Below are 27,451 nucleotides of genomic sequence, written 5' to 3'. Positions count from 1 at the left end.
AGACCCTTTGCTATGAGACTCAAAATTGAGCTCAGGTGCATCCTGTTTCCGTTGATCATCCTTGAGATGTTTCTACAACTTGGAGTCCACCTGTGCTAAATTCAATTCATTGGACATGATTTTGAAAAGGCACACTCCTGTCTATATAAGGTCCCACAGTTGACAGTGCATGTCAGAGTAAAAACCAAGCCATGAAGTTGAAGAAATTGTCCGTAGAGCTCCGAGACAGGATTGTGTCGAGGCATAGATCTGGGGAAGGGTACCAAACAATGTCTGCAGCATTGAAGGTCCCCCAAGAACACAGTGGCCTCCATCATTCTTATATGGAAGAAGTTGAGGCACCAAGACACGGCCGCCTGACCAAACTGAGCAATCGGGGGAGAATGGCCTTGGTCAGGGAGTTGACCAAGAAGCCAATGGTCACTCTGACAGAGGTCCAGAGTTCCTCTGTGGAGATGGGTGAACCAGAAGGACAACCATCTCTGCAGCATTCCAGCAATCAGGCCTTTATGGTAGAATGGCCAGACGGAAGCCAGTCCTCAGTAAAAGGCACATGACAGCCCGCTTGGAGTTTGCCAAAAGGCACCTAAAGGACTCTCAGACCATGAGAAACAAGATTCTGTGGTCTGATGAAACCAAGATTGAGCTCTTTGGCCTGAATGCCAAGCAGCACGTCTGGAGGAAACCAGGCACCGCTCATCACCTGGCCAATACATCCCTACGATGAGGCACGGTGGTGGCAGCATCATGCTGTGGGGATGTTTTCAGCGGCAGGGACTGGGAGACTAGTCAGGATTGAGGGAAAGATGAACGGAGCAAAGTACAGAGAGATCCTTGACAAAAACCTGCTCCAGAGCACTCAGGACCTGACTGGGGTGAAGGTTTACATTCCTGCAGGACAACAACCCTAAGCACACAGACAAGACAACGCAGGAGTGGCTTCGGAACAAGTCTCTGAATATCCTTGAGTGTCCCAGCCAGAGCCCGGACTTGAACCCGATCGAACATCTCTGGAAAGACCTGAAAATAGCTGTACAGTGACACTCCCCATCCAAACTGACAGAGCTTGAGAGGATCTGCAGAGAAGAATGGGAGAAACTCCACAAATACAGGTGTGCCAAGCTTGTAGACTCGAGGCTGTAATTGCTGCCAAAGGTGCTTCAACAAAGTACTGAGTACTTTGGGTCTGAATACTGAATATATACACTTTTTTTGTTGCAAAAAATGTCTATAAACCTGTTTTTTCTTTATCATTATGGGGTATTGTCTGTAGATTGATGAAGGAAAACATAATTTAATCCATTTTAGAATAAGGCTGTAAAGTAACAAAATGTGGAAAAAGTGAAAGTGAATACTTACCGGTTGCACTATAGTTGCAAAAGCATAGCCAACAAGGGTAACTTTAGTCAACTTCTTTCACCATCAACAGGGAGATTACTCCCCAAACCACATATCATTTTGAAGCTTCTTATACTAATCACTTCTTGGAAATGCAGTGTACTGTACTCCTTCCTTCACACTGTAATCCATTTGTGCCTAGTCTCTGTGCCTTGTTGGACAAACCCAGCACCTGGATCTCAACCCTCCAACTCCAAACCTTGCCTGGTTACCCATCCACATCATTCCAGCCAAATAACATTTCTTCTCCACAACGAGTCTGGATCCCCAAACCCCCTTCTTTGTTCAGCTACAAATCCTCATACAGCCTCAATATGAGTGCCATGGTTTTCTTTTCTATTCATGGAAATCTGTTGTAATTTAAGGAGTGAGAATGAACTAAATTGTGGCTGCTGTATGTCAGAATCATAGTGATAAATATGGACCTGTCCCTCATTTAAGGGGATGAATTTCCTTCAGTAAAAAGTGCTCATTTATTTTTCTTTTTCTTGAAACAGAAATCTATGAACAAAACACGAAAGGTATTCATTTTTTTAGTTTAAAAAAAAATCAGGTTAAGGCTAAACTTTTCAGTTTAAAGAAATGAATACAGCTTATATACATGAACTCAAAGGCAACTTAAAATAAAGAATCTTCATTAATCTGATATCTTGAAGGACCTGGGACCATAACATACAACCAAGTTCATACAATCATTTTTTTTCTTCCATTCTCATTGCGGCAACAACAAAGAGGAAAAACAAACCCGACCCGGAATAGTGTGCGACATTTCTCGGAACTCTTTTCTGTGCATGTCTGTGTCGTGTCTGTGAATTGAAAAAGCTATTTCAACTTCTTGACTTTTGTTAATTAGAACATTGGGTATGTGATAAAACAACGGAACAGTTCTCTTTTGATACTCTCATGAGTATGAAACGATTAAAACAGTGGAGGAACATAAGAGCATTTAAATCAACAACAATTATAACCTTGTCTAACCTGTTACTCCATCATGTACAAGTCAATCACAATAGTTCCTTACTTTTCTATATATATTTATATATCTTTTGTACGAAATCTGTTTTTTCCAAGTTGGAAAAGTAGAAAGACCCAGTCTTTTTGTGTGGTCTTCTTTGACAAGTCCATGCCTGCAGTCCTCCTCTGAGAAACGCAAAAAAGGTGTCTGGTGTTAGTCTCGCTGTTTGTCCTGTCCGTTTGTCTGTCCCCATTTCCCGCCAGCCTCCCTGAGTGGACCAGTGTTCACAACTCGGACGGCTCCTTCCAGTTCTTGCCCTCAGTCTTTCAGGCAGAGGTGGGGAGAGAGGGGCGTGGGGGAGATGTCAGCAGTGTTCCAGTATGGTCATTCAGAGAAATCCCGCCGCCACCTTTTCCAGACAGTGTCTTTGAGGGGGAGGAGCAGGAGAGGGTGTGTCACGCGGGGGGGAGGAACACTTAAGAGCACGCCGGTCTCTGTGTCCAGCGAGGACACCCCCAAACCCACAGGGAGATTGAAGTGAATGAGGAAAAAGGAGGGCTTGCTACGGCGACTGTGTGGTGGGGCTGGGGCTGCTTTGGGCGGAGCTGGGGGACAGGCTGGGGCTGCAGCTGCCCGGGGGGGCTCCGCTGGTCCGGGTGCCCGCGGCCCCGCTCTCCAGACCCTCAGAGTTCTCCAGCATCTCCTGGATGAGAGGGGGCATGGAGCCCGGGATCTCCATCTTCAGGGTGATGACACGCTCGGCTCCTGAGGAAGGGTGGGGGGGGGGGCAGAGGGGAAGAGGAAGGCATCGATTAGGTAGGAGGACCAATATACGGTGTTAGTCTGTTGTCGGCATTCAACCCCTTTATGAATTAGTCACATTTGACTTGGATCTACATTGAATTTGCAATGACAGTATAGATCATGTAGACCTTTACAATCCTTTACGGACAGTTTAAACGTTCACGGACATTGCAAAGTAAGTACCTTAATTGCGATACATCGTAGACAATATAACATAAGGCTAATTGACACAGAAGTATATGGCTGACCCACAGCTGTGTGTCGATCGACGTCTCGGACTGCCTCACCTTTGGCGCTAATGCTCCTCAGGTCGGTGATCTTCATCAGCATCTTGGGGAACATGTGCGGTTTGTGAGGCCTCCTCTTCCTCACGTAGATCTTCAGAGCCTCCAGTAGGGGCTCCTGTAGTACGTCCACCTTGTCTGCCTGCTCCAGGTCCTGCCGATCTACACACAGCCAAACACAATTACCTGGGTGTGTTCAGTCAGGTGGAATGTGATAAAACAGAGCTCACACCAGGCTGTATTCTACAATGCGGTTCATCGTATTTGCACTACGTTACCAGATTAGCTACACCTCCTGAACTATCTCCAGGTAGGTCAATACTGAGAATGTCTAAGTACACATTGTAACGTTTTTACTATCAACCTGCCTACAATTTCCACGGCCCTGTGGAAAATCGAATCATCCGCCGTATCTGCGGTGAAAGGTGGCAGAGATGGAGCGGTGTCTGTCAGACCACGAGGAAATCCCCCAAAATCGGTATTCTCGTGAAAGCGTCTGTAGCGTCCGAACGGTTTGGCCTACACACTAATATGACCCCTATGTGGAAAGCTGAGACTCACACATTAGGACACCCACAGCCTCACAAGACTCGTCTGCAGGTCCCCCGGGACCAGTTTTAAAAAATGGAGATAGTTTAGTGCCTGAAATAAGGGGATGAATACATGTCATAGTTTCCTGATCTGTCTTATATCTCTCAGATATAGGACAGACACTTCAGAACAAACTTTCTTTAGATGTATTTTTTGGACTATCTATTGTTCCACGTAGTGAATCTGTTATTCAATGTGGTTCTATGGGATAATAGCAGTAATGCCAAATTCAATGTTTCATCAAATAATGATAATAATCCTATATTTCTTTGATACCTTAAGGGGTCTTAAAATTCTAAATCAAATAGATAAATGATCCTTGGTATGACCATCTTAAAACAATTCCATATGTTAGCTTGGAACCCCCTCGGCTTAGACTCTAGAGGTTTAACCACTAAATGGTTCTCAAGATACAGCACTAGTCTACATTCCTAGTTTTGTGCCTGTCCAATGTGTGAATGCTGGAATACGATAGTGTTAGCGGCCTATAATGAGAAGAGATGTGACCAGACCTATTTGTTTAAGACAGCGACACCTTCACAGCCAAATGAAGATGAGGCAGATGAACCCCTACCCTACCTGGACACAATGTCATTATCAGCTTCAATCACTGTGTATGGGTGCGTGTGTATACGCAGTGGTATTGGGTAAGTCCAAACAGCCGCAGTACCTCCACACAGCAGACAGATGGCGCTGAGCAGTCCCGTCTCAGCATCATCCATCTCCAGGGGGAGGAGCTGGTTGGCGAAGGCGAACACCAGGTCGGTGAGAGGTCCGAAGCCGGCATTGTGCATCTGGGTCCGGTTTAGCGTCAGGCCATCCGAGAACGTCATGGTGTCCTGCTCCGGCGTGTAGCGCGTGCAGATCCGCAGAATCTGAAGGAGCAGGGCGTAGGATTTGTTGAGCATGTCAACAAATCCAATATGTGGGCCAATCATGCAATAGCACAGGGATGAATGGATAAGTAGCTGACACGTCAGTGGTCACCACTCACTAATCCTGGGCCTGAACAACTAGATGGTGTGCAGGTTTTTACACCACCCCAGCACTAATACATTAGTTTCAACTAATTAAGGTGATATGGTGTTTTAATGCTGGAACAAACGCCTGTACTCCCCCCTCAGATGGACCAGGACCAGTGTTGGTGAGCGACTCAAACCTGATCCCGAAGAGCGATCTGAGATGGTGTGCAGGATTTTGTTCCAGACCACCATTAGTAGAGCGAACCAAAGGCGGTCCTTACCAGTATGTCCAGACAGGCGGCCTTGAGCAGGGTGATCTGGTCAGCGATGGTGAGCGTGGTGAAGCCAGGAAGCTGCTTGGCGAACTCCACCGTCTTGATGATACACTTGGTGGACAGCTCACTGAACTTGTCCCACAGGTCCACGTCCAGAGCCACGCGCCGCTCCGAGCTGTTACTCTGAACGAGAGGGAGAGACGAGTTAGAGTTTGAGTGCTAACAAGTCTTTAGTGGACGAAGTGTTATCAAATGCATGTACTCTGGAGATGAGAATAAAAGGTAGCAGCACCAATAAGGTTCTGAAGCAATTCTTAAACAACACTTAGAAGAATCATTCGGTAAACCTTTTACTGCAGTGGGCTAAATCAGGGTCACACAGTGTGTTTCTTTGTAGTCTTAAAATAATACGATGCCTTTGGAAAGTATTCAGACCATTTACCCTTTTCCACATTTTGTTACGTTACAGCCTTATCCTAAAATGGATTATATAAAAAATGTCCTCATCAATCTACACACAATACCCCATAATGACAAGGCGAAAACACATTTGTAGAAATACCTTATTTATTTAAGTATTCAGACCCTTTGCTAAGAGACTCAAAATTGAGCTCAGGTGCATCCTGTTTCCATTGATCATCCTTGAGATGTTTCTACAACTTGATTGGAGTCCACCTGTGGTAAATTTGAATTGATTGGACATGTGGAAAGGCATACACCTGTCTATATAAGGTCCCACAGTTGACAGTGCATGTCAGAGCAAAAACCAAGCCATGAGGTCGAAGGAATTGTCCGTAGAGCTCCGAGACAGGATTGTGTCGAGACACAGATCTGGGGAAGGGTACCAAGAACACAGTGGCATCCATCATTCTGAAATGGAAGTAGTTTAGAACCACAAAGACTTTTCCTAGAGCTGGCCTCCCGGCCAAACTGAGCAATCAGGGGAGAAGGGCCTTTGTCAGGGAGGTGACCAAGAACCCGATGGTCACTCTGACAGAGCTCCAGAGTTCCTCTGTGGAGATGGGAGAACCTTCCAGAAGGACAACCATCTCAGCAGCAATCCACAAAATCAGGCCTTTATGGTAGAGTGACCAGACGGAAGCCACTCATCAGTAAAAGGCACATGACAGCCCGCTTGGAGTTTGCCAAAAGTCACCTAAAGGACTCTCAGACCATGAGAAACAAGATTCTCTGGTCTGAGGAAACTAAGATTGAACTCTTTTGCTTGAATGTAAAGTGTCACGTCTGGAGGAAACCTGGCACCATCCCTACGGTGAAGCACGGTGGTGGAAGCATCATGCTGTGGGGATGTTTTCAGAGGCAGGGACTGGGAGACTAGTCAGGATCGAGGGAAAGATGAACGGAGCAAAGTTCAGAGAGATCCTTGATGAAAACCTGCTCCAGAGCGCTCAGGACCTGAGGCTGGGGCGAAGGTTCACCTTCCAACAGAATAACAACCCTAAGCACACAGACAAGACAATGCAGGAATGGCTTCAGGACAAGTCTCTGAGCGTCCTTGAGTGGCCCAGCCAGAGCCCGGACATAAACCGGATCGAGCATCTTTGGAGGAACCTGAAAATAGCTGTGCAGCAACGCTCCCCATCCAACCTGACAGAGATTGATACCCAAGAAGACTCAAGGGTGTAATCACTGCCAAAGGTGCTTCAACAGAGTACTGATTAAAGGGTCTGAATACTTACAGTTGAAGTTAGAAGTTTACATACAGCCAAATACATTTAAACTCAGTTGTTTTCACAATTCCTGACATTTATTCCTAGTACAAATTCCCTGTCTTAGGTCAGTTAGGATCACCACTTTATTTTAAGAATGTGAAATGTCAGACTAATATATTTCAACTTTTACCCTTTTTTTCCCTTTCATCACATTCCCAGTGGGTCAGAAGTTTACATACACTCAATTAGTATTTGGTAGCATTGCCTATAAATTGTTTAACTCGGGTCAAACGTTTCGGGTAGCCTTCCACAAGATTCCCATAATAAGTTGGGTGAATTTTGGCTTTTTCAGTTCTGCCAACACATTTTCTATAGGGTTGAGGTCAGGGCTTTGTGATGGCCACTCCAATACCTTGACTTTGTTGCCCTTAAGCCACAACTTTGGAAGTATGCTTGGGGTCAATGTCCATTTGGAAGACCCATTTGCGACCAAGCTTTAACTTCCTGACTGATGTCTTGAGATGTTGCTTCAATATATCCACATAATTTTCCTCCCTCATGATGCCATCTATTTTGTGAAGTGCACCAGTCCCTCCTGCAGCAGAGCACCCCCACAACATGATGCTGACACCCCGTGCTTCACGGTTGGAATGGTGTTCTTCGGCTGGTCATTATGGCCAAACGGTTCTATTTTGGTTTCATCAGAACAGAGGACATTTCTCCAAAAAGTACGATCTTTGTCCACATGTGCAGTTGCAAACCATAGTCTGGCTTTTTACGGTGGTTTTGGAGCAGTGGCTCCTACCTTTCTGAGCAGCCTTTCAGGTTATATCGATATAGGACTCGTTTTACTGTGGACATAGATACTTTTGTACCTGTTTCCTCCAGCATCTTCACAAGGTCCTTTGCTGCTGTTCTGGGATTGATTTGCATTTTCCGCACCAAAGTACGTTCATCTCTAGGAGACAGAACGCGTCTCCTTCCTGAGCGGTATGACGGCTGCGTGGTCCCATGGTGTTTATACTTGCATACTATTGTTTGTACAGATGAACATGGTACCTTCAGGCATTTGGAAATTGCTCCCAAGGATGAACCAGATTTGTGGAGGTCTACAATTGTTTTTCTGAGGTCTTGGCTGATTTCTTAGGATTTCCCCATGATGTCAAGCAAAGAGGCACTGAGTTTGAAGGTAGGCCTTGAAATACATCCACAGGTACACCTCCAATTGACTCAAATGATGTCAATTAGCCTATCAAAAGTTTCTAAAGCCATGACATCATGTTCTGGAATTTTCCAAACTGTTTAAAGGCACAGTCAACTTAGTGTATGTCAACTTCTGACCCACTGGAACTGTGACACAGTGAATTATAAGTGAAATAATCTGTCTGTAAACAATTGTTGGAAAAATGACTTAACAAGAAATGTGTGGAGTGGTTGAAAAATGAATTTTAATGACTCCAACCTAAGTGTATGTAAATGTGATATTTCAGTTTATTTTTAAAAACTTTTGCAAAAAAATAAATAAAAGACACCTGTATCATATCTGTCCGATATAGAGTTGAAATGTATTCCATTTTGAGTTTGCATGCCAATATTACACTTTATATATATCACAGAAGACTGAAATAACAAAACCGTTTGACATAGAAAAACTGGATTTTTTTAATGAATCATGAAAAATATTAATAACATTCCACCCATGAGGCCACTAGGTCTTTTGACTGCAGGAAAGGGCTACAATATCAAACGACAGATGAGTGAATCCACTGCACTGGTTTGTCTATAAGATTGCACATACACAAACACACACTCGTTCTCTAAGTATTGTGGTGCTCACCGTGGTGTATTTGCCCAGCTGGCAGAGCGAAGGGAAGGTCTCCTTATGCGCCTTGCTGACCCTGTTAATCATCTGCTCCGTCTCAATGCTCAGCACGTAGCTCTCCGGGCACTCCTGCTTCTTCTCATCCTTCTTCTTCTTGTTCCGGTCATTCCTCACCGCTGAAGGGAGAGAGAGAAGGAAGAGAAGCAGGGTTTAGATACAGGGCGGATATTTAGGAGTGGAATGTAGAAGTTAAATAAAAAATAAAAAGGTTTGTTGAAAAGGGGGCTTTACAAACAGTCTAGGAAGGATACTGCATTTCCCGCCTTAGCTAGAAAGCAATTCTGATAGTGACAGAAAGAATGGCAAGACCATTAGTGAAATTAAACCATGGGTGAAGCACCCAGGACTTCACTTGCGTTGGGGGAACAAATCGTGGAACAGTACTCAAATTGCGTGCGTATCTAAACCGAAACCAAGAGGGGACTGAGATATAAACAAGAGGTAGCAAAAGGGCAAGAGCAGGAGGTAGTGTAGGTAGGCTAGCTAGCAGGACAGGTACACGACGGAAGAGGATGATTAAGTTGAGGTAGGAGAACGAAAAAGCTGCGAGGGCCACTGTAGCTAAGAAGCTACCACAACACATTCCAGCTCTGATCCCAGCTGGGAAGATAAACGACCATGAGAGGTCAGCGAAGGGGGGAGAGCGATATCACTGAGGAAAAGCCCTGGAATAATCCAAAAAGAAAGCTGGAGAAATGCCATTCCCTCTGCGAATGTAGCTACACTTACTCCCGAAATGACAAACACACCAGCCGTCGCTGTTTTAAGCATTGGAAAGCCATTAGGGTATATCCAGCCCTCTCCGGTCCTTCCCTCCCCCCTCCTCAGGGTGTATAGGTCTGACAGGGGGTTGAAGGGGGGCAGGTTAGGTGATAAATAGCGTTGGCGGATAAGGTTATACGTAATGCTGATAAATTGCTACTGCTTTCATTAGAGGCCCCGGCTAATCTAATAACATAATATGACAAATATCCAGGCAGTAATGGTTTAAAGGGCTCGGCTGAGCCCACACCCCCGCACAACCCCCTCCAGCATTCGCGCTCACTCATTCTTTCTCTTTCTTCCTTGCCGTCACACATTCCTCTCTTGCTCTCGTCTAATCCTCACGAGCTAGCTTGCTCCCCCTGTCTGTGTCCCGCTCTCTCTCTACAAGCGTCACGTGTTATCTGATAGCTCTTCCCTGTGTTTTTGTTTCCCCTCTTCTCTCCTCCCTCTTTCTCCAGTCACCAGCTGTAGCCCCGGTTAGTGGTGTCGTTTCTGTGCAGACCCAGCGGTCCCAGACCTCGACCGAGGTTACCCTTACAGATCTTGGATCAGCTTCCCCATGTCCAAATCCTAACCTTAACCATTAAGAGGGGTACACAAAACGGACCATAGATTAGTGTCTGTCTAAGGGGCAACATCTGACAGGGGGGACTGGCCCTGGGCCAGCCAGAGAGGGATTCACCATACAGGGACAACGCTCATTAATCAGTTCGCAGACAGGCCTTCCTCCCTTGGATCTTCGAGAGAGACAGGGGGGGCTTCAAGTCTAGAAGTCAAACATTACACAACAGCAGAACGTTTGCGTTGCTAAGTAAGCTCACCATCACATCACAAAGACCCAAGGGACTGTAGATGAAATTAGCCTTAAAAAAAAGCACTTCTTTACATCTACACAGCTATGCATTGCCAACTGCTATTTGTCCTTACCACGAAGTCCATCCACCTTTAAAAGGAACTGCCAGGTGAGGAGAGCTGAGAATTCTAAGTGATGTGAGAATGTGTGTGCATGTGTGTTCGTGAGAGAGTGTCTCGGGCCCTCCCCTGCTCTCTGTGGCTGTCAAAGTGACTCAGCGGCCCCGTCGCCATTAGGGGTCCGCTGGAGACGTTAAATTAATTCCTAAATAAAAGTAGGGCATCCTTAACGCAGAGACATTACCCGTGCTGACAAATTGGCACCGCAATCATAAGCCGCACAACACAATTTAATGCAGTCATTAAAGAACCATTAGCCGGGCCTCGCGATCAGTCATGGAGAATTGCCGCGTGCAATAACTGGTGGGAGATCCATAGCAGGGCTAGCGAGGAGGAGAAATACAACAGCCGTCCGCATTGTTTTGTGTGTGTGTGTGTAAACCGTGAATAGTGTCTACGTGAATCCTTTGTTTGATCTACGAGGGATTATGTCTAGCATTCTCAAATGGTACGACCGTGTAGCATCGTCTTGCCCACTGATATGACCCACACACTAGCAGTATCTTGATTGTAGTGAACAGTATTGTATTGTGTGCGGTATGCTAGAAGCAATACACAGACACCCATCAATCGTGGATTTCATAATATAAAAGGCTGCTTCTGACAATGTGTCTGCATGAATCTGTATGAATATGTGCACGTGTGTATATGCCTGTGTGTACGAGAAAGAGAGAGGGGGCCGGCAGACAGACAGATAATTTGAGGGAGGAAAATGAAAACTGCGACAGGTCGTCCGTCACACAGATGAAATTCAATGGAAAGATAAATATGTCAATGTTCCCCTGCTTCTCCTGCCTGCCTCTCCCTCGCCGCTCTGTAGTGGCGGAGCAACGATGAAACGTGTTCTCCCTCCCGCTCCTACCCTCCTCTTCCCCTCATACATGCTGGAGATGAAAACAGGGGATGAGGGATGGAGGGAAGAGGGGACAGAGGAAGGGGGGTTGGGGGAGTGGCTGCTTACCCGGGGGAGCTGCCCTGTCCGCCCCTGGCCCCCCAGTCTGTCCCCTCCCGGTCTCCAATGGTGGGGGCGGCGGCTGGGGGCCCAACACAATCCCGCCTTTGGAGCTGGAGCGAGGAGCTGAGGCGACAAAGGAGGGGTACAGGTTTACCCCCTTGACAGGGCACAAACTAACTAACACAGGGCTCCCCCTAGCACAGTAAAGTCACCCCCACAACCACACACACCCTACCACAGTAACACGGGGGGAAAAGTTTATGCTGGTAGGATGGGGTCATGTATACTGAAATGGACTATCATATAACCTGAATGTTAATAACCAAATTCAAAACACGACTCAACAAATCCTACAACTTGAATGGGCACATTCTCTGTCGCACACAGACTATATTCTACACACAAATTCACCGGTAGACAATAGACATCATACAAACGGGAAAACATGTAGTACATCTGACTCACTTAGTTAGAAACCAAATACACCCCCCCCCCCCCCCCGAACTTCATAACATAAATCAACTCAACATTCTACACGCATACAGTAATCACCAGCAGGTTTGTCAGTTTCAACGGAACGCCTAAGAAAAAAGAAAGAAAAAAAAGTCGACACTGACATTGAAAAAGAGCATTTACCAGCCCTGCCTTTCCTTGACACCACTCGGGCTCTCTCAGGCTTTCCGTGTTAACCCCCATCCCTCTTTCATCCTCTCCCTCTCTCTGCCTTGGCATGGCCACCTGGCACTGGCAGTGATGCCGGAGTTGTCGAGCGGACGCAAGGTCACCGAGATGTCCCCTAGCAGAGTGGACGCTCCTCCCAGCCTCCACGGTGGCTCCCCGCAGGCCCCCAGATGGCCAGATCCTCCCCCCACCACCACCACCACCACCCCCTTCGAAGTAGCGCCGCGACACGGCCAAAGTTATCAGCCAGGACACGGGGACACAAATCAACACTACACCCTCACTTACCAGACACCAACATAACCCTCTAGCACAAACACACACAGACACAACGACTAAATAGGAGGGAGTATGGGAGTAAGAGTGAACCTATATGGGCTCTTATTTAACTTGACATAGAAGTTAGCCCTTAGGGAGATGGACAGAAGAAACATCTGAGCCTGTCTCGGTTGTTTTTTAACATCAGCCGTGCAGTATCTCCCCCGTCTGTCCCTGTTGTGGGCGTTGCAGAGCTGCCTGCCGTGATCGTTATAACCATGATTAATGGGCCCGTTCAGAGGTAAGGAGCGCTGAGGATAACTTACTTTGCAGTAAGCCTCAGACAGCCCGCCGCGTGGGGAACTCGCAGAGCATTACAGTGTCATGAAGAGGGTAAATGCCATAGCAGAGAGACGACAGAGAGAGGGATGGAGGAGGGAAAGGGCTGAGAGGGTCTGTGTGTGCTTGCCTGCGTGAGTATATTTGCTATGTATACAGTTTGGACATGTGTGTGTGTGTGTGTTGGTAGGCTGAGGTAAGGCCCCTCCGGCCATTGGTCTTCCCTCTCACCTCCACCAATTAGCTTATGTGGTCTGACAGTGTGTGTGTGTGTGTGTGTGTGTGTTCACACAGCCCCCGGGATGCCCTGATCAGAGGCGAAGCCTGCTCTTTCACTCTCCGCAGGTGCTAACATATTCATCACAGAGGCCCACCAAGCTACCACCATTACTGTGCAAAGCCAAGCTGTGTATTGGGCCAGTGCCGCACGCACACGTACACAGTTATGAGGTTTTATGACAGAGAACGATGGGGATCGGAGTACGTGTTGCCTGTTGGCTCAGAGGTTACAGGCTGGAGTGGCTGGTGTAGTGTAGTTCAGTGATATACTATCAATCAGAACTCAATCAAATACATAGACATTTCATCCCAGATGGGACCCAGTCGAACGGAAATGAAAGGACTGTCCCGATCGTCTGTGAATAGTTTGGATGACGTCATGCCCTCTGACTGTAGTGTGGTTGATGGCATGACTGGAAGGGTGTAGTGTATAGTGTACCGAGGTTAGGGTTGGCACTGGCAGGTTGTTGTAGTGTAATATAGTAGTGCACTACTACTCACACTCCTTGGACATGCCCACTTCCAAGCACTTCTGCAGCCGGCAGTACTGGCAGCGGTTCCTGGTGACCTTGTTGATGATGCAGTTCTTCTCCCGGTGACACGTATACACCATGCTCTTCTGGATGCTCCTCCGAAAGAAGCCCTGGAGGATAGAGGGACGGAGAGAGAGATAGGAGAAGAAAAAGAGGGAGCAAGAGAAAAGAGATGGGAAGGAAGGAGAGAGACATTGTCAGTGAGTGTGTGTGTGTAGATTCAAGAACCTACAGATAACAGTACTGGAGTGTGGCCATATGCTCCACAATTAAAGGCAACGAGCTACCAAACACTAAGCTCTTGAAAGTCTTAGCAATGAGTCATCGGTAGGAGAATAAAATATTAACTCATGTTGCCATCTCATGAGATCACCTTCCTACCTTGGCAATGGAGCATTAGGGACATTGAGAGATGCTTTAAGGATGTTAAGTAAGTCAAAACGGGTTGGGGATACAAAACGCAGAGTCTACTAGCCTCTAGCTACCTATCAATGCCCTACTTTAAATCTTGATATGGCCCGGCAAAAACAATTCTGGGTGGAGGCCAACATCATTACAGAGAGAACATTGGTTTAAAACGCTTACAAGTACTCTGAATCTAAAAGGATGAGCGGACATCTGAAACAAAATGAAAGGACGGGAGGAGGGGGGGGCGCAAGAAAGCACATCAAAATGGACCCGTCTCTCATTGTGAAGAATAGACACTAGAGTGAAACCTTTGTCTTTTTAGAATTGAATCAAGAATGGATATCACAATACACAACACTAAACCATGAGTCTCAAAGCTGCAAAACCTAAAAACCATAGCAATACAATGTCGACCATCCGAGGCATCTACCCACTTTGTGTATTCCCAAAGAACGCAATATGGCACAAAGGCAGATACTGTAGAAGATGCCAAGAGGAGATTAGCTCTCTGGTCGACAGATGGCCCATGCACTAAAGACCACAATTTGTCCTTCCTGGATCACCATCTATCCTTCGCTCTCCTGGTCCTCCCCTCCTGAGAAGAGAGATGGGAGGCTGGTGGGACGTGTTTCACGTTTTATTAGGTCGTATGTACAGGACACACATTGTATATACTGTCCAACGAAATGCTTACTTAGAGGTTCCTTCGACAATGCAACAACAATAAGAAATAAAATATAAGAATACAAAAACATAAAGTACACGACTCAGTAGAATAAACATTTAACCATAAGTATAATATAGGAAGGTATAAATTATAGTGCAATATTTACACTTGTATCAGGGAAAGAGGGATTGGTGGGCAAGTGTTTAAATTATGCAGTATTAGCAATAGTAAATAAGAGTTTGGTAGCAGCAGGTGTGATGTGTGTGTAGCATGAATGTGTGTGTACGTGTATATATGTGTCTATGTGGGTGTGTGCGCGCTAAGGTGCGGCGAGTCAGTTCAGGTGGTCTGTCCAGTTCATGTGTTTAGCAGTCTGATGGCTTGTAGACAGAAACTGTCTGTGAGCCTGTCGGTATCAGCCCTTATGCTCCGAACCAGTCTGCCCGACGATAAGGAAGTGAACAACTCGTTGATGGGGTGTGTGGGGTCCTTGATGATGCGGCGGGACTTCCTCAATGACCGTTTCAAGTAGATGTCCTGGATGGCTGTGAACACGGCCCCAGTGATGTACTGGAGGGCCTTGCGGTCGTAGATGGAGTGATTCCTGTACCAGGCCGTGATGCAACTGGTCAAGACGCTCTCGATGGTGCAGTGGTAGTATTGAGAGGACCCGGGGGTGGCATTTCTTTAGCAGCCTTAGGAAGAAGGGGCGCAGTTGCACCCTCTTGACATGAGTGGTGGTGTTGTTGGTCCAACTCAAGTCCTCTGTGATTTGGGCGCGGAGGGACTTAAAACGTCTGACTCTCTCTACTGCAGTCCCGTTGATGTGGATCCGATGTATACGGACACACCCGGCCTGCACAGCGGAGCAGGGGAAACAGCTCGAGTCGCACAAGATTGAATATAACGTTTCAGATTAAGTTTGGAATGACACATTTTCATATGTACAACATCTAAAGTACCGCATCACTATACTGAGAACTTTGTCGTTTTTCTGTTCATGGTTTTTTCAGGGCCCCCATACTGCACAACGAGAATGAGGAAGTTATTCACTGTCTGGGGTAAGTTTATCAAAAACAAGTGAAATCACAAAAAAGGTGCCTGGACTCTTCTATAACATACCATTTACATTTAAAAAAGCAAACAGATTTGGTTGTAAAAAAATAACTTCTCCTTTAATGGATTATCACCAAAGAACCGCATGTTATGCAGGTTTGTATGCCGTCCCAGAATAGATGGAAACTGGCTGAGACTCTGTTACCAAGCACTAATTAGAGATTTTTGGCATGAAAGATATATTTGAACAATGGCTTGTTAGTATTGCATTAAAGCACTAACAAATACCTACAAAAACATGCGTAGCATTAAGACTTGGCCCTGACTACAGAAAATATGTCCATTTTATAGTGAGTGTGAGACTCCATTACTTACATCTAGGCCCTATCTCTAAAACAAATTAGGATCCACAGTCATAACATAAACAAAATACACGACAGGACAACAAGCTACGGCTTCAAAGCCAATCAATAGCCGATATCTAACGACCTGCCAGTGACCCTGGTGTGTCTCCCTGTGATCCGTTGGTGCCCTGACCTTGACCCTGTTGGCCACGGGAGGATTGACCCAGTCCCTTTGACATATAAAAAAGGGGACAACCAATCCCTCCAATACCACGCCTCAGGTGGCCCTGGGGATTGGACCTCTCCTCATGGTTAGCCATTGTCCCTCCCCCGCCCTCCCCATCCCCATTAGGAGTCATTGCTTCCTGGGCGCCTTAAGCCTCTTTTTGTATAAGCGCTAATCCGCCAGACGACAAGAGCCCTCAGCAGGCCTGTCAGCCACCCTGCAGCGTTCTGAGGAGAGGAGCGCGGAGAGATGAAGGGGGGAGGGAGGAATGGAGGAGATGGGGGGGGGGGGGGGGGGGGGGGTGTTAAATATGTGTGTGTGTGTGTGTGTGTGTGTGTGTGTGTGGCTTGTACAATCCATTCTGTGTACTGTAGATATGCACCTGATGTATGGGCGGCAGGTAGCCTAGTGGTTAGCGCATTGGGCCAGTAACCGAAAGGTTGGTGAATCGAATCCCTGAGCTGACAAGGTAAAAATCTGTTGTTCCGCCACCGAACAAGACAGTCAACCCACTGTTCCGTCATTGTAAATAAGAATTTGATATTAACCGACTTGCCTAGTTAAACAAAGGTTAAATTAAAAATGTAAAAACAGAATTTCTTGGCTTGCAAGGTCTCGCAACTTCAGTAAAGCAGGTTTGGATATTCGACACGCAAAAGACTGAACACACTCCTATCATTAGCGAAGAGAAAGAGCAGGCGAACCATCTGCGCTGTGATTAACATTTTGTGGGGGGTTTTTAAATGTGGGGGATGTGTGTGCGCGCGTTTCTACATTTGTATGCGTATGTGGGTGTGTGTTGTTTACTCTGCTTTTTACTGATCAGTCTATGAAAATGCCCTTTTTGTTACTAATTTAACCAGAACCATGCATAATGCACATTCACTAATAATGACCAACTTCTTGTAGCAGCCATTATAGAACATTAACACAGATCTCAAACAAATCAAGCAAAAGCCCGTGTGCTAGTGAGTTGCCAGCTAATCTTTATATTTAAAGTCTAGCCAACTTGGATCTATTAGCTAGCTAACATGGTAGAACAGTGGAACTGCTATAAACACACCCTGTCCGTCTCCAACTGTTTGAACAGCATGCTAGCCTGTCCACTTTGTTCCGATGTTGAAATCAAGTGCCCTACCTTACTTCTCAGAATATGAAAGAGTTGCCAAATCCTTATATAATTGTGTTTCATGTTTATTGCACATGTATAAAACACAGACTATACAGCTAGTATAATGGTTTTTGGCTAAAATGCTGCTAGCGGTACCGACAAAACTGAACATACATTTCCCAGAATCAATGTTTATTGATACTCCCGTTTTAGTAGCGTCTGCTGTGCGTGCAATTTGAGGGGTTGAGACATAAAAAGGGTTCGTTAGAAATAATGTCTCAATGTGTTCCGGTGTCCATATGACCGATTCGGTTGGACCAATGCTCAAATGCAAATAGCGAGTTGAAACCGCTCGTCACAGAGGAAGAAGTGAGCTCTCATCTTTGTTGTTGTGAGTGGCAGGAAGAGGGGCTTGGTGTGTGTGTGTGTGTGTGTGTGTGTGTGTGTGTGTGTGTGTGTGTAAATGGAAAGATGCACACAGCACAGAAGTAGCGAAGGAGACCAGACCAAAAAGACAACATGAGAACAAGCGGACATAATAACAAATGATTCTCGTGATACTGGCATTTGGAATATCGTGCTAAAACGAATTCAAATGAATTTGATCTAAAAATCGGCCAACCCTACGACAGGCACATTACTAAAGATGTGAATCTTTAACAAGGCCAGCTAAAAAGACTGCAACATTAGAGAGAGGAGCGATGGCGGGGCCTTAAGATGTTAAGTGTCTTTACGTCGCAAAAAAAAAAAGGCTTCATGCTGTGCATCGATGCCTCCGAGACAATAAATGAGGAGAGCGTACACATTTTATGTTAATTTGTTTATATCTGGGAGAACGACAGGGAACGAGAGAGAGAAAAAAAGAGACTCCGCTTCAACAACAAACAAATGAGCCGTCTCTAAGTAGTTTGGTCTGACATTATTCCTCACCGCACCCTAGGGTTGGGTTTTGTAGATGGGCTAGTTAAGGAAATGCTAAATTGCTAACCCTCAACTTACCCCGGTCTCCGATGAGTGGCCGTATATACAGTGCCTTCGGAAAGTATATAGACCCTTGACTTTTTCCACATTTTGTTACGTTACAGCCTTATTCTAAAATTGATTCAATTGTATTTTTTCCTCATCAATCTACACACAATACCCCATAACGACAAAGAAAAACAGGTTGACATTTTTTCTAATTTATTAAAAATAAGAACTGAAATATCACATTTACATAACTATTCAGACCCTTTACTCAGTACTTTGTTGAAGCACCTTTGGCAGCAATTACAGCCTCGAGTCTTCTTGGGTATGACTCTACAAGCTTGGCACACATGTATTTGGGGAGTTTCTCCCATTCTTCTCTGCAGATCCTCTCAAGCTCTGTCAGTTTGGATGGGGAGCGTTGCTACACAGCTATTTTCAGGTCTTTCCAGAGATGTTTGATCGGTTTCAAGTCCAGGCTCTGGCTGGGCTACTCAAGGACATTCAGAGACTTGTAACGAAGCCACTCCTACATTGTCTTGGCTGTGTGCTTAGGGTCGTTGTGCTGTTGGAAGGTGAACCTTCACCCCAGTCTTAAGTCCTGAGCGCTCTGGATCAGGTTTTCATCAAGGATCTCTCTGTACTTTGCTCTGTTTATCTTTGCCTCAATCCTGACTAGTCTCCCAGTCCCTACCGCTGAAAAACATCCCCACAGTATTGATGTTTTCACCACCATGGTGCCAGGTTTCCTACAGACGGGAAGCTTGGCATTTAGACCAAAGACTTCAATCTTGGTTTCATCAGACCAGAGAATCTTGTTTCTCATGGTCTGAGAGTCTTTAAGTGCCTTTTGGCAAACTGCAAGCGGGCTGTCATGTGTCTTTTAGTGAGGAGTGGCTTCCGTCTGGCCAACCTTCCATAAAGGCCTGATTGATGGAGTGCTGCTGAGATGGTCCTTCTGGAAGGTTCTCCCATCTCCACAGAGGAACTCTGGAGCTCTGTCAGAGTGACCATCGGCTTCTTGGTCACCTCCCTGACAAAGGCCCTTCTCCCCCTGATTGCTCAGTTTGGCCGGGGGGCCAGCTCTAGGAAAAGTCTTTGTGGTTCTAAACTACTTCCATTTCAGAATGATGGATGCCACTGTTTTCTTGGGTACCTTCAATGCTGCAGACATTTTTGGTACCCTTCCCCAGATCTGTGTCTCGACACAATCCTGTCTCGGAGCTCTACGGACAATTCCTTCGACCTCATGGCTTGGTTTTTGCTCTGACATGCAATGTCAACTGTGGGACCTTATATAGACAGTGTGTGCCTTTCCAAATCATGTCCAATCAATTGAATTTACCACAGGTGGACTCCAATCAAGTTGTAGAAAGATCTGAAGGATGATCAATGTAAACAGGATGCACCTGAGCAAAAAGTCTGAATACTTACTTAAATAAGGTATGTTTTTTTATTTTAAATCCCCCAAAACAGTTTTCGCTTCGTCATTATGGGCTATTGTTTGTTTTTAAAAATCAATTTTAGAATAAGGCTGTAACATAACAAAATCTGGAAAAAGTCAAGGGGTCTGAATACACCTGTTGTATTGAATGATTGAGGATACAAAGTTCACTCGTCTCCTGTTTAGAAGACTAGGAGAGGGGAGGCGGGGGGCGAAGGCAGAATTCTTCAAAGTTCTGCTCTCCCCAGGACGCCCGGCTGGGGGGCGGAGACTAGCAGCTGGCGTTGGGGTAGCTACCACCCGGAAGGGATGTGCACGCAAACATGTACGTGTGCACGCACAGCATCCTGAGTCAGTGAGCTTAAGCAGAGCAGGAAAGTGACACGAGCATGGGTGTCAGTTGGTTTCTGATACAGCCAACAAAGTCATACCCATGCTTTCACACTGACTGAGACCACACACACACGCACGCAAACCTTAGCCTATTTAAATCAGGGCCTATTATTGTGAAGTTAAGAGACACATTAAAAGCTATTGAGGACGTGCAACAGGCAACTCCGTCAAGTGGGGCTTTTCTGCCCCCCCCCCCCAAAAGGCAGGTTAAGGCTTTATTTACTTCGTATACATTTCTTTTAGAGGGTAGGTTAAGTTTCAATGAACGCACAGAGGCGAGACCTTGCCTCGTGCTACTGTGTTAAAACAGGACTGTGTGCTCAAGAAACTCTACTCTTTTCCCCCTCCCCTTTCCATCATCTCGACTCGCCTCCTCTCCGGTCCTGTCCTTTCCATCTTCTCATCTGTCCTCTCCTCCTTTCCTTCTCACCATCTACCTAATCCCCTCATCTCCACCCTGGATGCAACCAGGTTCCCATCCTGCAGCGCCTCTCCCCGTCCCTCCCTCTCTCCAGCCATTCCCCCTACAAGCCAGGTGTTATCTTCCCTGGGCCCAGCCATGTGAGGCAGGCCTAATGGGCACCTGTCACCACCACAGCCAGTCATCCAGCCTCCCTCTCCCTCTGCCTGCCAGTCTCAGGCCATCGCCCTGCCCTCAACCTCCATGCATGGCAGATGAACAGCGAGTCCTCCAGAGCACCACTGCTGACGCAAGCTTTCGCAGGCTTACACAACTCCACGACCCCGTCTTATGAAACGCAGTACTGCAGATAAGGAAGCAGGAGCCAGATACCACTTCAGAGTGCAGAATGCCACCTGGCAGGAACACCCACTCAAGACAATGACTTCATTTGGAGTTGGACAGATACAGCAGCTAGACACTCAAACTGAAGCCACTTAAAGAAACAATTCCTCATATAGTTAATGAGAACTGTATAGTGCAATATTGAAGCATAGCCCAGATCTGACAGTCCCATCATGTATAGATATAGGAGGGGTGCCATAAGCGATGACATAAGCAAATGGCCCAGTTCACTCTTTATAGGGCGTCCCCAAATGCACCCCAACCAATCTATGTATATTCTGAACTTCAGATAATGCTGATGCTTTATAGTAGGATTATAGTAGGGCCTTAGGGTGATGGTCTCCTGGGACTGGGTACTACCATTCCAAACCAGGACAAGTGTTATAAATATCAACATGGGCACCCCAATATGCATTGGTCCAGCCCGTTCACAGGAAACCCCTCAGAAGCAACCGACGATTGAACCCTGGATCAAATAGTATAGAACAGAGTGGAATGGATGGCTATGTAAGGGTGCGTCTCACCTTGCAGCCTTCGCAGGCACTGACTCCATAGTGGTATCCTGAGGATTTGTCCTGGCACACGAAGCAGGGCTTGTAGACCCTCGGGGGAGGAGGGGGCGACGGCGGGCTTGGCACTATCTCCTCTGAGCTGGTACTCTGTGTCTCTATCGCTGCGGGAGAGAAAAGAGAGGGAGGCACACACACACTCAGTGACAGAGGACAAGGACAATATCCTGGCAGGCTACTTCCGTATCCCGGACAAGAAAGGCTACTCTGGATATCGTCGAGAGTCTCCAAGAGCACTTGGCACAGTGAATCAAAGCAAGTCCAGAGATGCAGAGAAGAGAAAAGCAGGCCATTCTTGTTTACCAGTAACCTTAGTGGTTCCACGTATCAATCAAGACAACGTTAGCAGTGGAGGACACAGATAAGGGTGTCCTGGAATGGCTGTCGAGAGAAACTGGCTCACCCATCAGGGAAGGAACAAGACATAATAGTTCGCTCTCTAGGCTGTGTGTGAATGAATGGTGCTTCGAGCGGGGAAGAATGCTCTGCTGGACTGGCGTCCATTACGCTCTGTTGTGTAAGAGTTAAGTGTGTGTGGCCGAGGGTGTGCGGGCGGAATGGAGGTCATCGTGTTGTTTTCTCAAGGAGAGAAACGGGAAGGTGACCTAAGCTAAGGTCAAGGTGGACATTGAGAACCAGACACCAAGGCTGTCCACGCGGAGTCACCCTCCCAACTTTCACTCTCTCTCTTGCCCTCATCCTCTCTCTCTCTCTCCCGCACTTGTATTCTCTCTCCATCTCTCTGGGGTGAAATAATAAACAAGACTAAAGACAGGAGTCACTCTCCCCCACTTTCTCTTTCTCTTTCCCTCTCTCTTTCTCTTGTTCTCATTCCTGGCCCTGAAAACAAACAAGGCTTAAGACGGGAGAATTAACTGAGATAATCAGTCGGAATTCCCTTGTTACTTATTCTTGAAATAGATAGGAACGAACAGCTGACTGAAGACGGTGCGGCCAGGCATTCGAGTCATTTTCTGCGGTAACATGGACTCTTAACGTGATCAAACGTTTTTTTACTCCTGGCAGAAACAAGCAAGGTGTTTGCAAACGAGTCTTCGGTTACCTAGGCAACACCCGCAAAAATCCAGCAGAGGCACACACAGAATGAAATGAACAGGTTTGGAATCTCTAACCCTGGCAATTTGACTGGTAAACTCATGGGTACACTCGCAATGGCTGCCTGGTATTGTGATCCAATAACTTCCATGGTAATGTAGAATGTTCACTCAAATGATGTTAACTGATGTAATGGAAAGTATTTTTTTGTAATGTAAGTTGAGTTGAATAAACAAATCACAACACATATTGATGGGTACACTTCCTGCTTTAACTTCCTTTGCTCCTATGGGTACATTCACAATGGCCACCAGTAGGGTTGGGTGGTTTCCAGATTTTCATATCGTCATACCGTCCTTCTCTCATTCTGGGATTTACGGCTTAGTACACAAGGGGGCGCCAAAAAAAAGAAAAGACCATTGGGCATTTGTTACCAGAATGCTACGAAAATGTGCAAAAGTAATAGCGAATTTCTACGGAGGCTGCTAGCTAAATATGCTAACGATGAAAAACGAAAATAACCAAATTGCAACGACAGGCGATGCAGCTCATAAAGTTATACATACAGTGCATTCGGAAAGTATTCAGACCCCTTCCCATTTAAATTATTATTATTATTTTTTTTTTTTACAGCCTTATTCTAAAATGGATTAAATACAACATTTTCTCATACAATACCATACATACAAAACCCATAATGACAAAGCAAAAACAGGTTTTTATAAATTTTTGCAAATTAAAAAAAATTAATAAAGAAATAGTTTATTTACATAACTATTCAGACCCTTTGCTATGAGACTCGAAATTGAGATCCGGTGCATCCATTGATCATTCTTGAGATGTTTCTACAACTTGGAGTCCACCTGTGGTATATTCAATTGATTGGACATGATTTGGAAAGGCACACACCTGTCTATATATATGCACAGTTGACAGTGCATGTCAGAGCAAAAACCAAGCCATGAGGTCGAAGGAATTGTCCGTAGAGCTCTGAGACAGGATTTTGTTGAGGCACAGATCTGGGGAAGGGTACCAAAAAATGTCTGCAGCATTGAAGTTCCCCAAGAACACAGTGGCCTCCATAATTCTTAAATGGAAGAAGTTTGGAACCACCAAGAACCTTCCTAGAGCTGGCCGCACGGCCAAACTGAGCAATCGGGGGAAAAGGGCCTTCGCCAGGGAGGTGACCTAGAAGCCAATGGTCACTCTGACAGAGCTCCAGAGTTCCTCTGTGGAGATGAGAGAACCAGAAGGACAACCATCTCTGCAGCATTCCAGCAATCAGGCCTTTATGGTAGAGTGGCCAGACAGAAGCCACTCCTCAGTAAAAGGCACATGACAGTCCACTTGGAGTTTGCCAAAAGGCACCTAAAGGACTCTCAGACCATGAGAAACAAGATTCTGTGGTCTGATGAAACCAAGAGTGAACTCTTTTGCCTGAATGCCAAGCATCACGTCTGGAGGAAACCTGGCACCATCCCTACGGTGAAGCATGATGGTGACGGTGTACAGACAACTCATCCAAAGGGCTTTGACTTCTCAAACACGGCAGAACGCTTACCTTACACAATACGATGCCCTGTCACCTTATTAAATGAGTGAATTACTTAGACAAGTAGCAAGTTAGGGGTCACGTCAACGCAGAACTGTTGTTCTGAAAGCAATATAATACGGCTCAGAAATCTCATGCAGCGTTTCGTAAACGCAGATCTAACATGCTTCTGCTTGTAATTTCTGCCGGGCATCGGACACATGTTTGAGCACTAGGACTGATGTGTAGCATTTTTCTGGGTGTAGACAGACTACTTTTCTCTGGTAAAATAACTAAGCAAAATATTAGGAAGTGTCGCTGGCTAGTCATTCTATGATAAACATACACAAATATGATGGTCATGCATCGTTTTTGCAACAACAAAATAAGTGTACCTCTGTGGCTGCCAGCCAAACAGCGGTCCACGTCTGTTCATGAAAACGAAGCTATTTTCTTCTGAATGTGTTGCACTAACGTAAAACTACAGCTGCACGTCCCTGATCACTATATTTAAGCAAATATTTCAATATAAAAGCGACCCATCAATACACAGCTGGGCCCATCTTCTCCCGCTGTGCCATTTACAAACACGCGACTGTCTCAACTGTTCAGGGGAACTAAACATTATTTACATTATGAAGCTGTAAAGGGTGAAATGAAGAGCGTGCTTTACAGTGGAAAGAAAATGATGTGAAACCTTCGGAATTACCTGGATTCATGCAGAAATTGGTCATAACATTTGATCTGATCTTCATCGAAGTCACAACAATAGACAAACAGTCTGATTAAACAGATAACACAACAAAAAATTCTACATTTTCATGTCTTTGTTGAACACACCGTGTAAACGTTCACAGGGGAAAAGGGGAAAGTAGGTGAACCCTTGGATTTAATAACTGGTTGACCATTCTTTGGCAGCAATAACCTCAACCAAATGTTTTCTGTAGTTGCGGATCAGACCTGCACAACGGCCAGGAGGAATGTTGGACCATTCCGCTTTACAAAACTGTTTCAGTTCAGCAATATTCTTGGGATGTCTGGTGTGAACCGCTCAAGGTCATGCCACAGCATCTCAAAATCGGGTTGAGGTCAGGACTCTGACTGGGCCACTCCAGAAGGCGTATTTTCTTCTGTTGAAGCCATTTGGTTGTTGATTTACTAATGTGTTTCGGGTTGATGTCCTGTTGCATCACCCAACTTCTGTTGAGCTTCAATTGGCGGACAGATAGCCTTACATTCTCCTGCAAAATGTCTTGATAAACTTGGGAATTCATTTTCCGTCGATGATGGCAAGCTGTCCAGCAAAGCAGCCCCAAACCATGATGCCCCCTCCACCATACTTTGCAGCTGGGATGAGGTTTTGATGTTGGTGTGCTGTGCCTTTTTTCTCTACACATAGTCTTGTGTGTTCCTTCCAAACAACTCAACTTTCATCTGTCCACAGAATATTTTGCCAGTAGGGCTGTGGAACATCCAGGTGCTCTTTTGCGAACTTCAGACGTGCAGGAATGTTTTTTTTTTGGACAGCAGTGACTTCTTCCGTGGTGTCCACCCATGAACGCCATTCTTGTTTAGTATTTTACGTATCGTAGACTCGTCAACAGAGATGTTAGCATGTTCCAGAGCTTTCTGTAAGTCTTTAGCTGACACTAGGATTCTTCTTAACCTCATTGAGCATTCTGCGCTGTGCTCTTGCAGTCATCTTTGCAGGGCGACCACTCCTAGGGAGAGGAGCAACAGTGCTGAACTTTCTCCATTTATAGACAATTTGTTTTACCGTGGACTGATGAACATCAAGGCTTTCAGAGATACTTTTGTAACCCTTTCCAGCTTTATGAAAGTCAACAATTCTTAATCTTAGGTCTTCTGAGATCTCTTTTGTCCGAGGCATGGTTCACATCAGGCAATGCTTCTAGTGAATAGCTAACAAAAGTGTGAGTGTTTTTTTAATTAGGGCAGCTCTAACAAACATCTCCAATCTCATCTCATTGATTGGACTCCAGGTTAGCTGACTCCAATTAGCTTTTGGAGAAGTCATTAGCCTAGGGGTTCACATACTTTCCCCAACCTACACTGTGAATGTTTAAATAATGTATTCAATATAGATACGAAAAATACAATGATTTGTATGTTTATTAGTTTAAGCACAGTGTTTTTTTATTTTATTGTTGCGACTTAGATGAAGATCAGATCAAATTTTATTACCAATTTATGCAGAAATCCAGGTAATACCAAAGGGTTCACATACTTTTTTTGGCGACTGTATATCCTAACGCATTGCACAAGTTGACAGCGGGTATTTACTTAAAGAAGCTACAAATATTAAGAACATATAGAAATAGAAATAAATAGCTTCAACGGTATTGAAAAACCATCCTGTGGTTATTTCCGAATTCCCCGGTATACAGTATACCGCCCAAGCCTAGCCGCCAGTCCACCCACTTAGCCATCATCGACTTGAATGGGGACGACCGTTCTATTCTATGGCAGCACATGCATCAGGAGCGGAGGAGAGGAGAAAATGTGCATCCCACAAACGTTGCTATTCAAACGGTTATTACGGAGACCACGGTCATTTCGCCGGCCAATTACCATCACCCCAAATTCAATTGCCACCACAGCGCGAGACACACACAAGCAGACGTGTGTGCCTGCATGCACACACTCCTACGCAGAGACACATACACAATAATCAAGGTAGCGTAAGCACAATTATAACATGTGCTGTGTACATTTTTTTTACATTTTAGTCATTTAGCAGACGCTCTTATCCAGAGCGACTTACAGTAGAGTGCATACATTTTATTACATTTGTAACATTGTAATTATTATATTTTATTATGCATGCGTTTTTCTGTGTTTGTGTGTGTATGTGTGTGTGCTCTGCGTCATGATCTCTACCCTCTCCCCTCGTGCGTCAGCTCTGGGAGTAAGGATTGTGACGTCCCGGTGCTGCCCAAAGGCCCGGGCGGCACTCGTGTGTAAATAAGCGATCTATATTTAACACAAAGCTCACAGGTTCACCAGGCCTGCAGTTCAGCTGGCAATGGGACTCCACGTGACGCCGCAGACAGACACTCTGGATGGAAACACAACCAGGCGGCTGGACGCACACACACAGTCCAACACTCCCCTCTCACACTATTTGGCTGGCAGCCACACAAGTGTGTTTGTGTCTTACGCGCACAGGCACACACTCTTATATCCATCGTCCACCTAAACGCCCTCTGTTGCTCTTTCTCTCTCACACACAGTCACAGCTTGGGCTC

At 45.7% G+C, this 27,451-nt stretch overlaps 1 protein-coding gene across 3 annotated transcripts in view; it reads right to left on the bottom strand.

Moving 5' to 3' along the window:
- Positions 1–1,852: 1,852 nt before the first annotated feature.
- LOC120060898 (retinoic acid receptor alpha) overlaps positions 1,853–27,451 on the bottom strand; it is a 214,618-nt gene continuing 189,019 nt past the window's right edge. For all 3 annotated transcript variants that reach the window (XM_039010321.1, XM_039010320.1, XM_039010322.1), the window contains 7 exons: positions 21,551–21,699; positions 13,575–13,716; positions 8,780–8,940; positions 5,276–5,452; positions 4,703–4,907; positions 3,445–3,603; positions 1,853–3,118 (listed from right to left, as the gene is read on the bottom strand). In XM_039010321.1, the coding sequence (XP_038866249.1) occupies positions 2,916–3,118; positions 3,445–3,603; positions 4,703–4,907; positions 5,276–5,452; positions 8,780–8,940; positions 13,575–13,716; positions 21,551–21,699 (1,196 nt within the window). In that variant the 3' untranslated portion in view covers positions 1,853–2,915. The remainder of the gene's footprint in view (positions 3,119–3,444; positions 3,604–4,702; positions 4,908–5,275; positions 5,453–8,779; positions 8,941–13,574; positions 13,717–21,550; positions 21,700–27,451) is intronic.

The sequence above is a fragment of the Salvelinus namaycush genome, chromosome 16 (genome assembly GCF_016432855.1).
Source record: "Salvelinus namaycush isolate Seneca chromosome 16, SaNama_1.0, whole genome shotgun sequence".
Lineage (NCBI taxonomy): Eukaryota > Metazoa > Chordata > Actinopteri > Salmoniformes > Salmonidae > Salvelinus > Salvelinus namaycush.
Note: the sequence above shows the minus strand (reverse complement) of the source record. Positions and strands in the feature narration are given on the sequence as shown.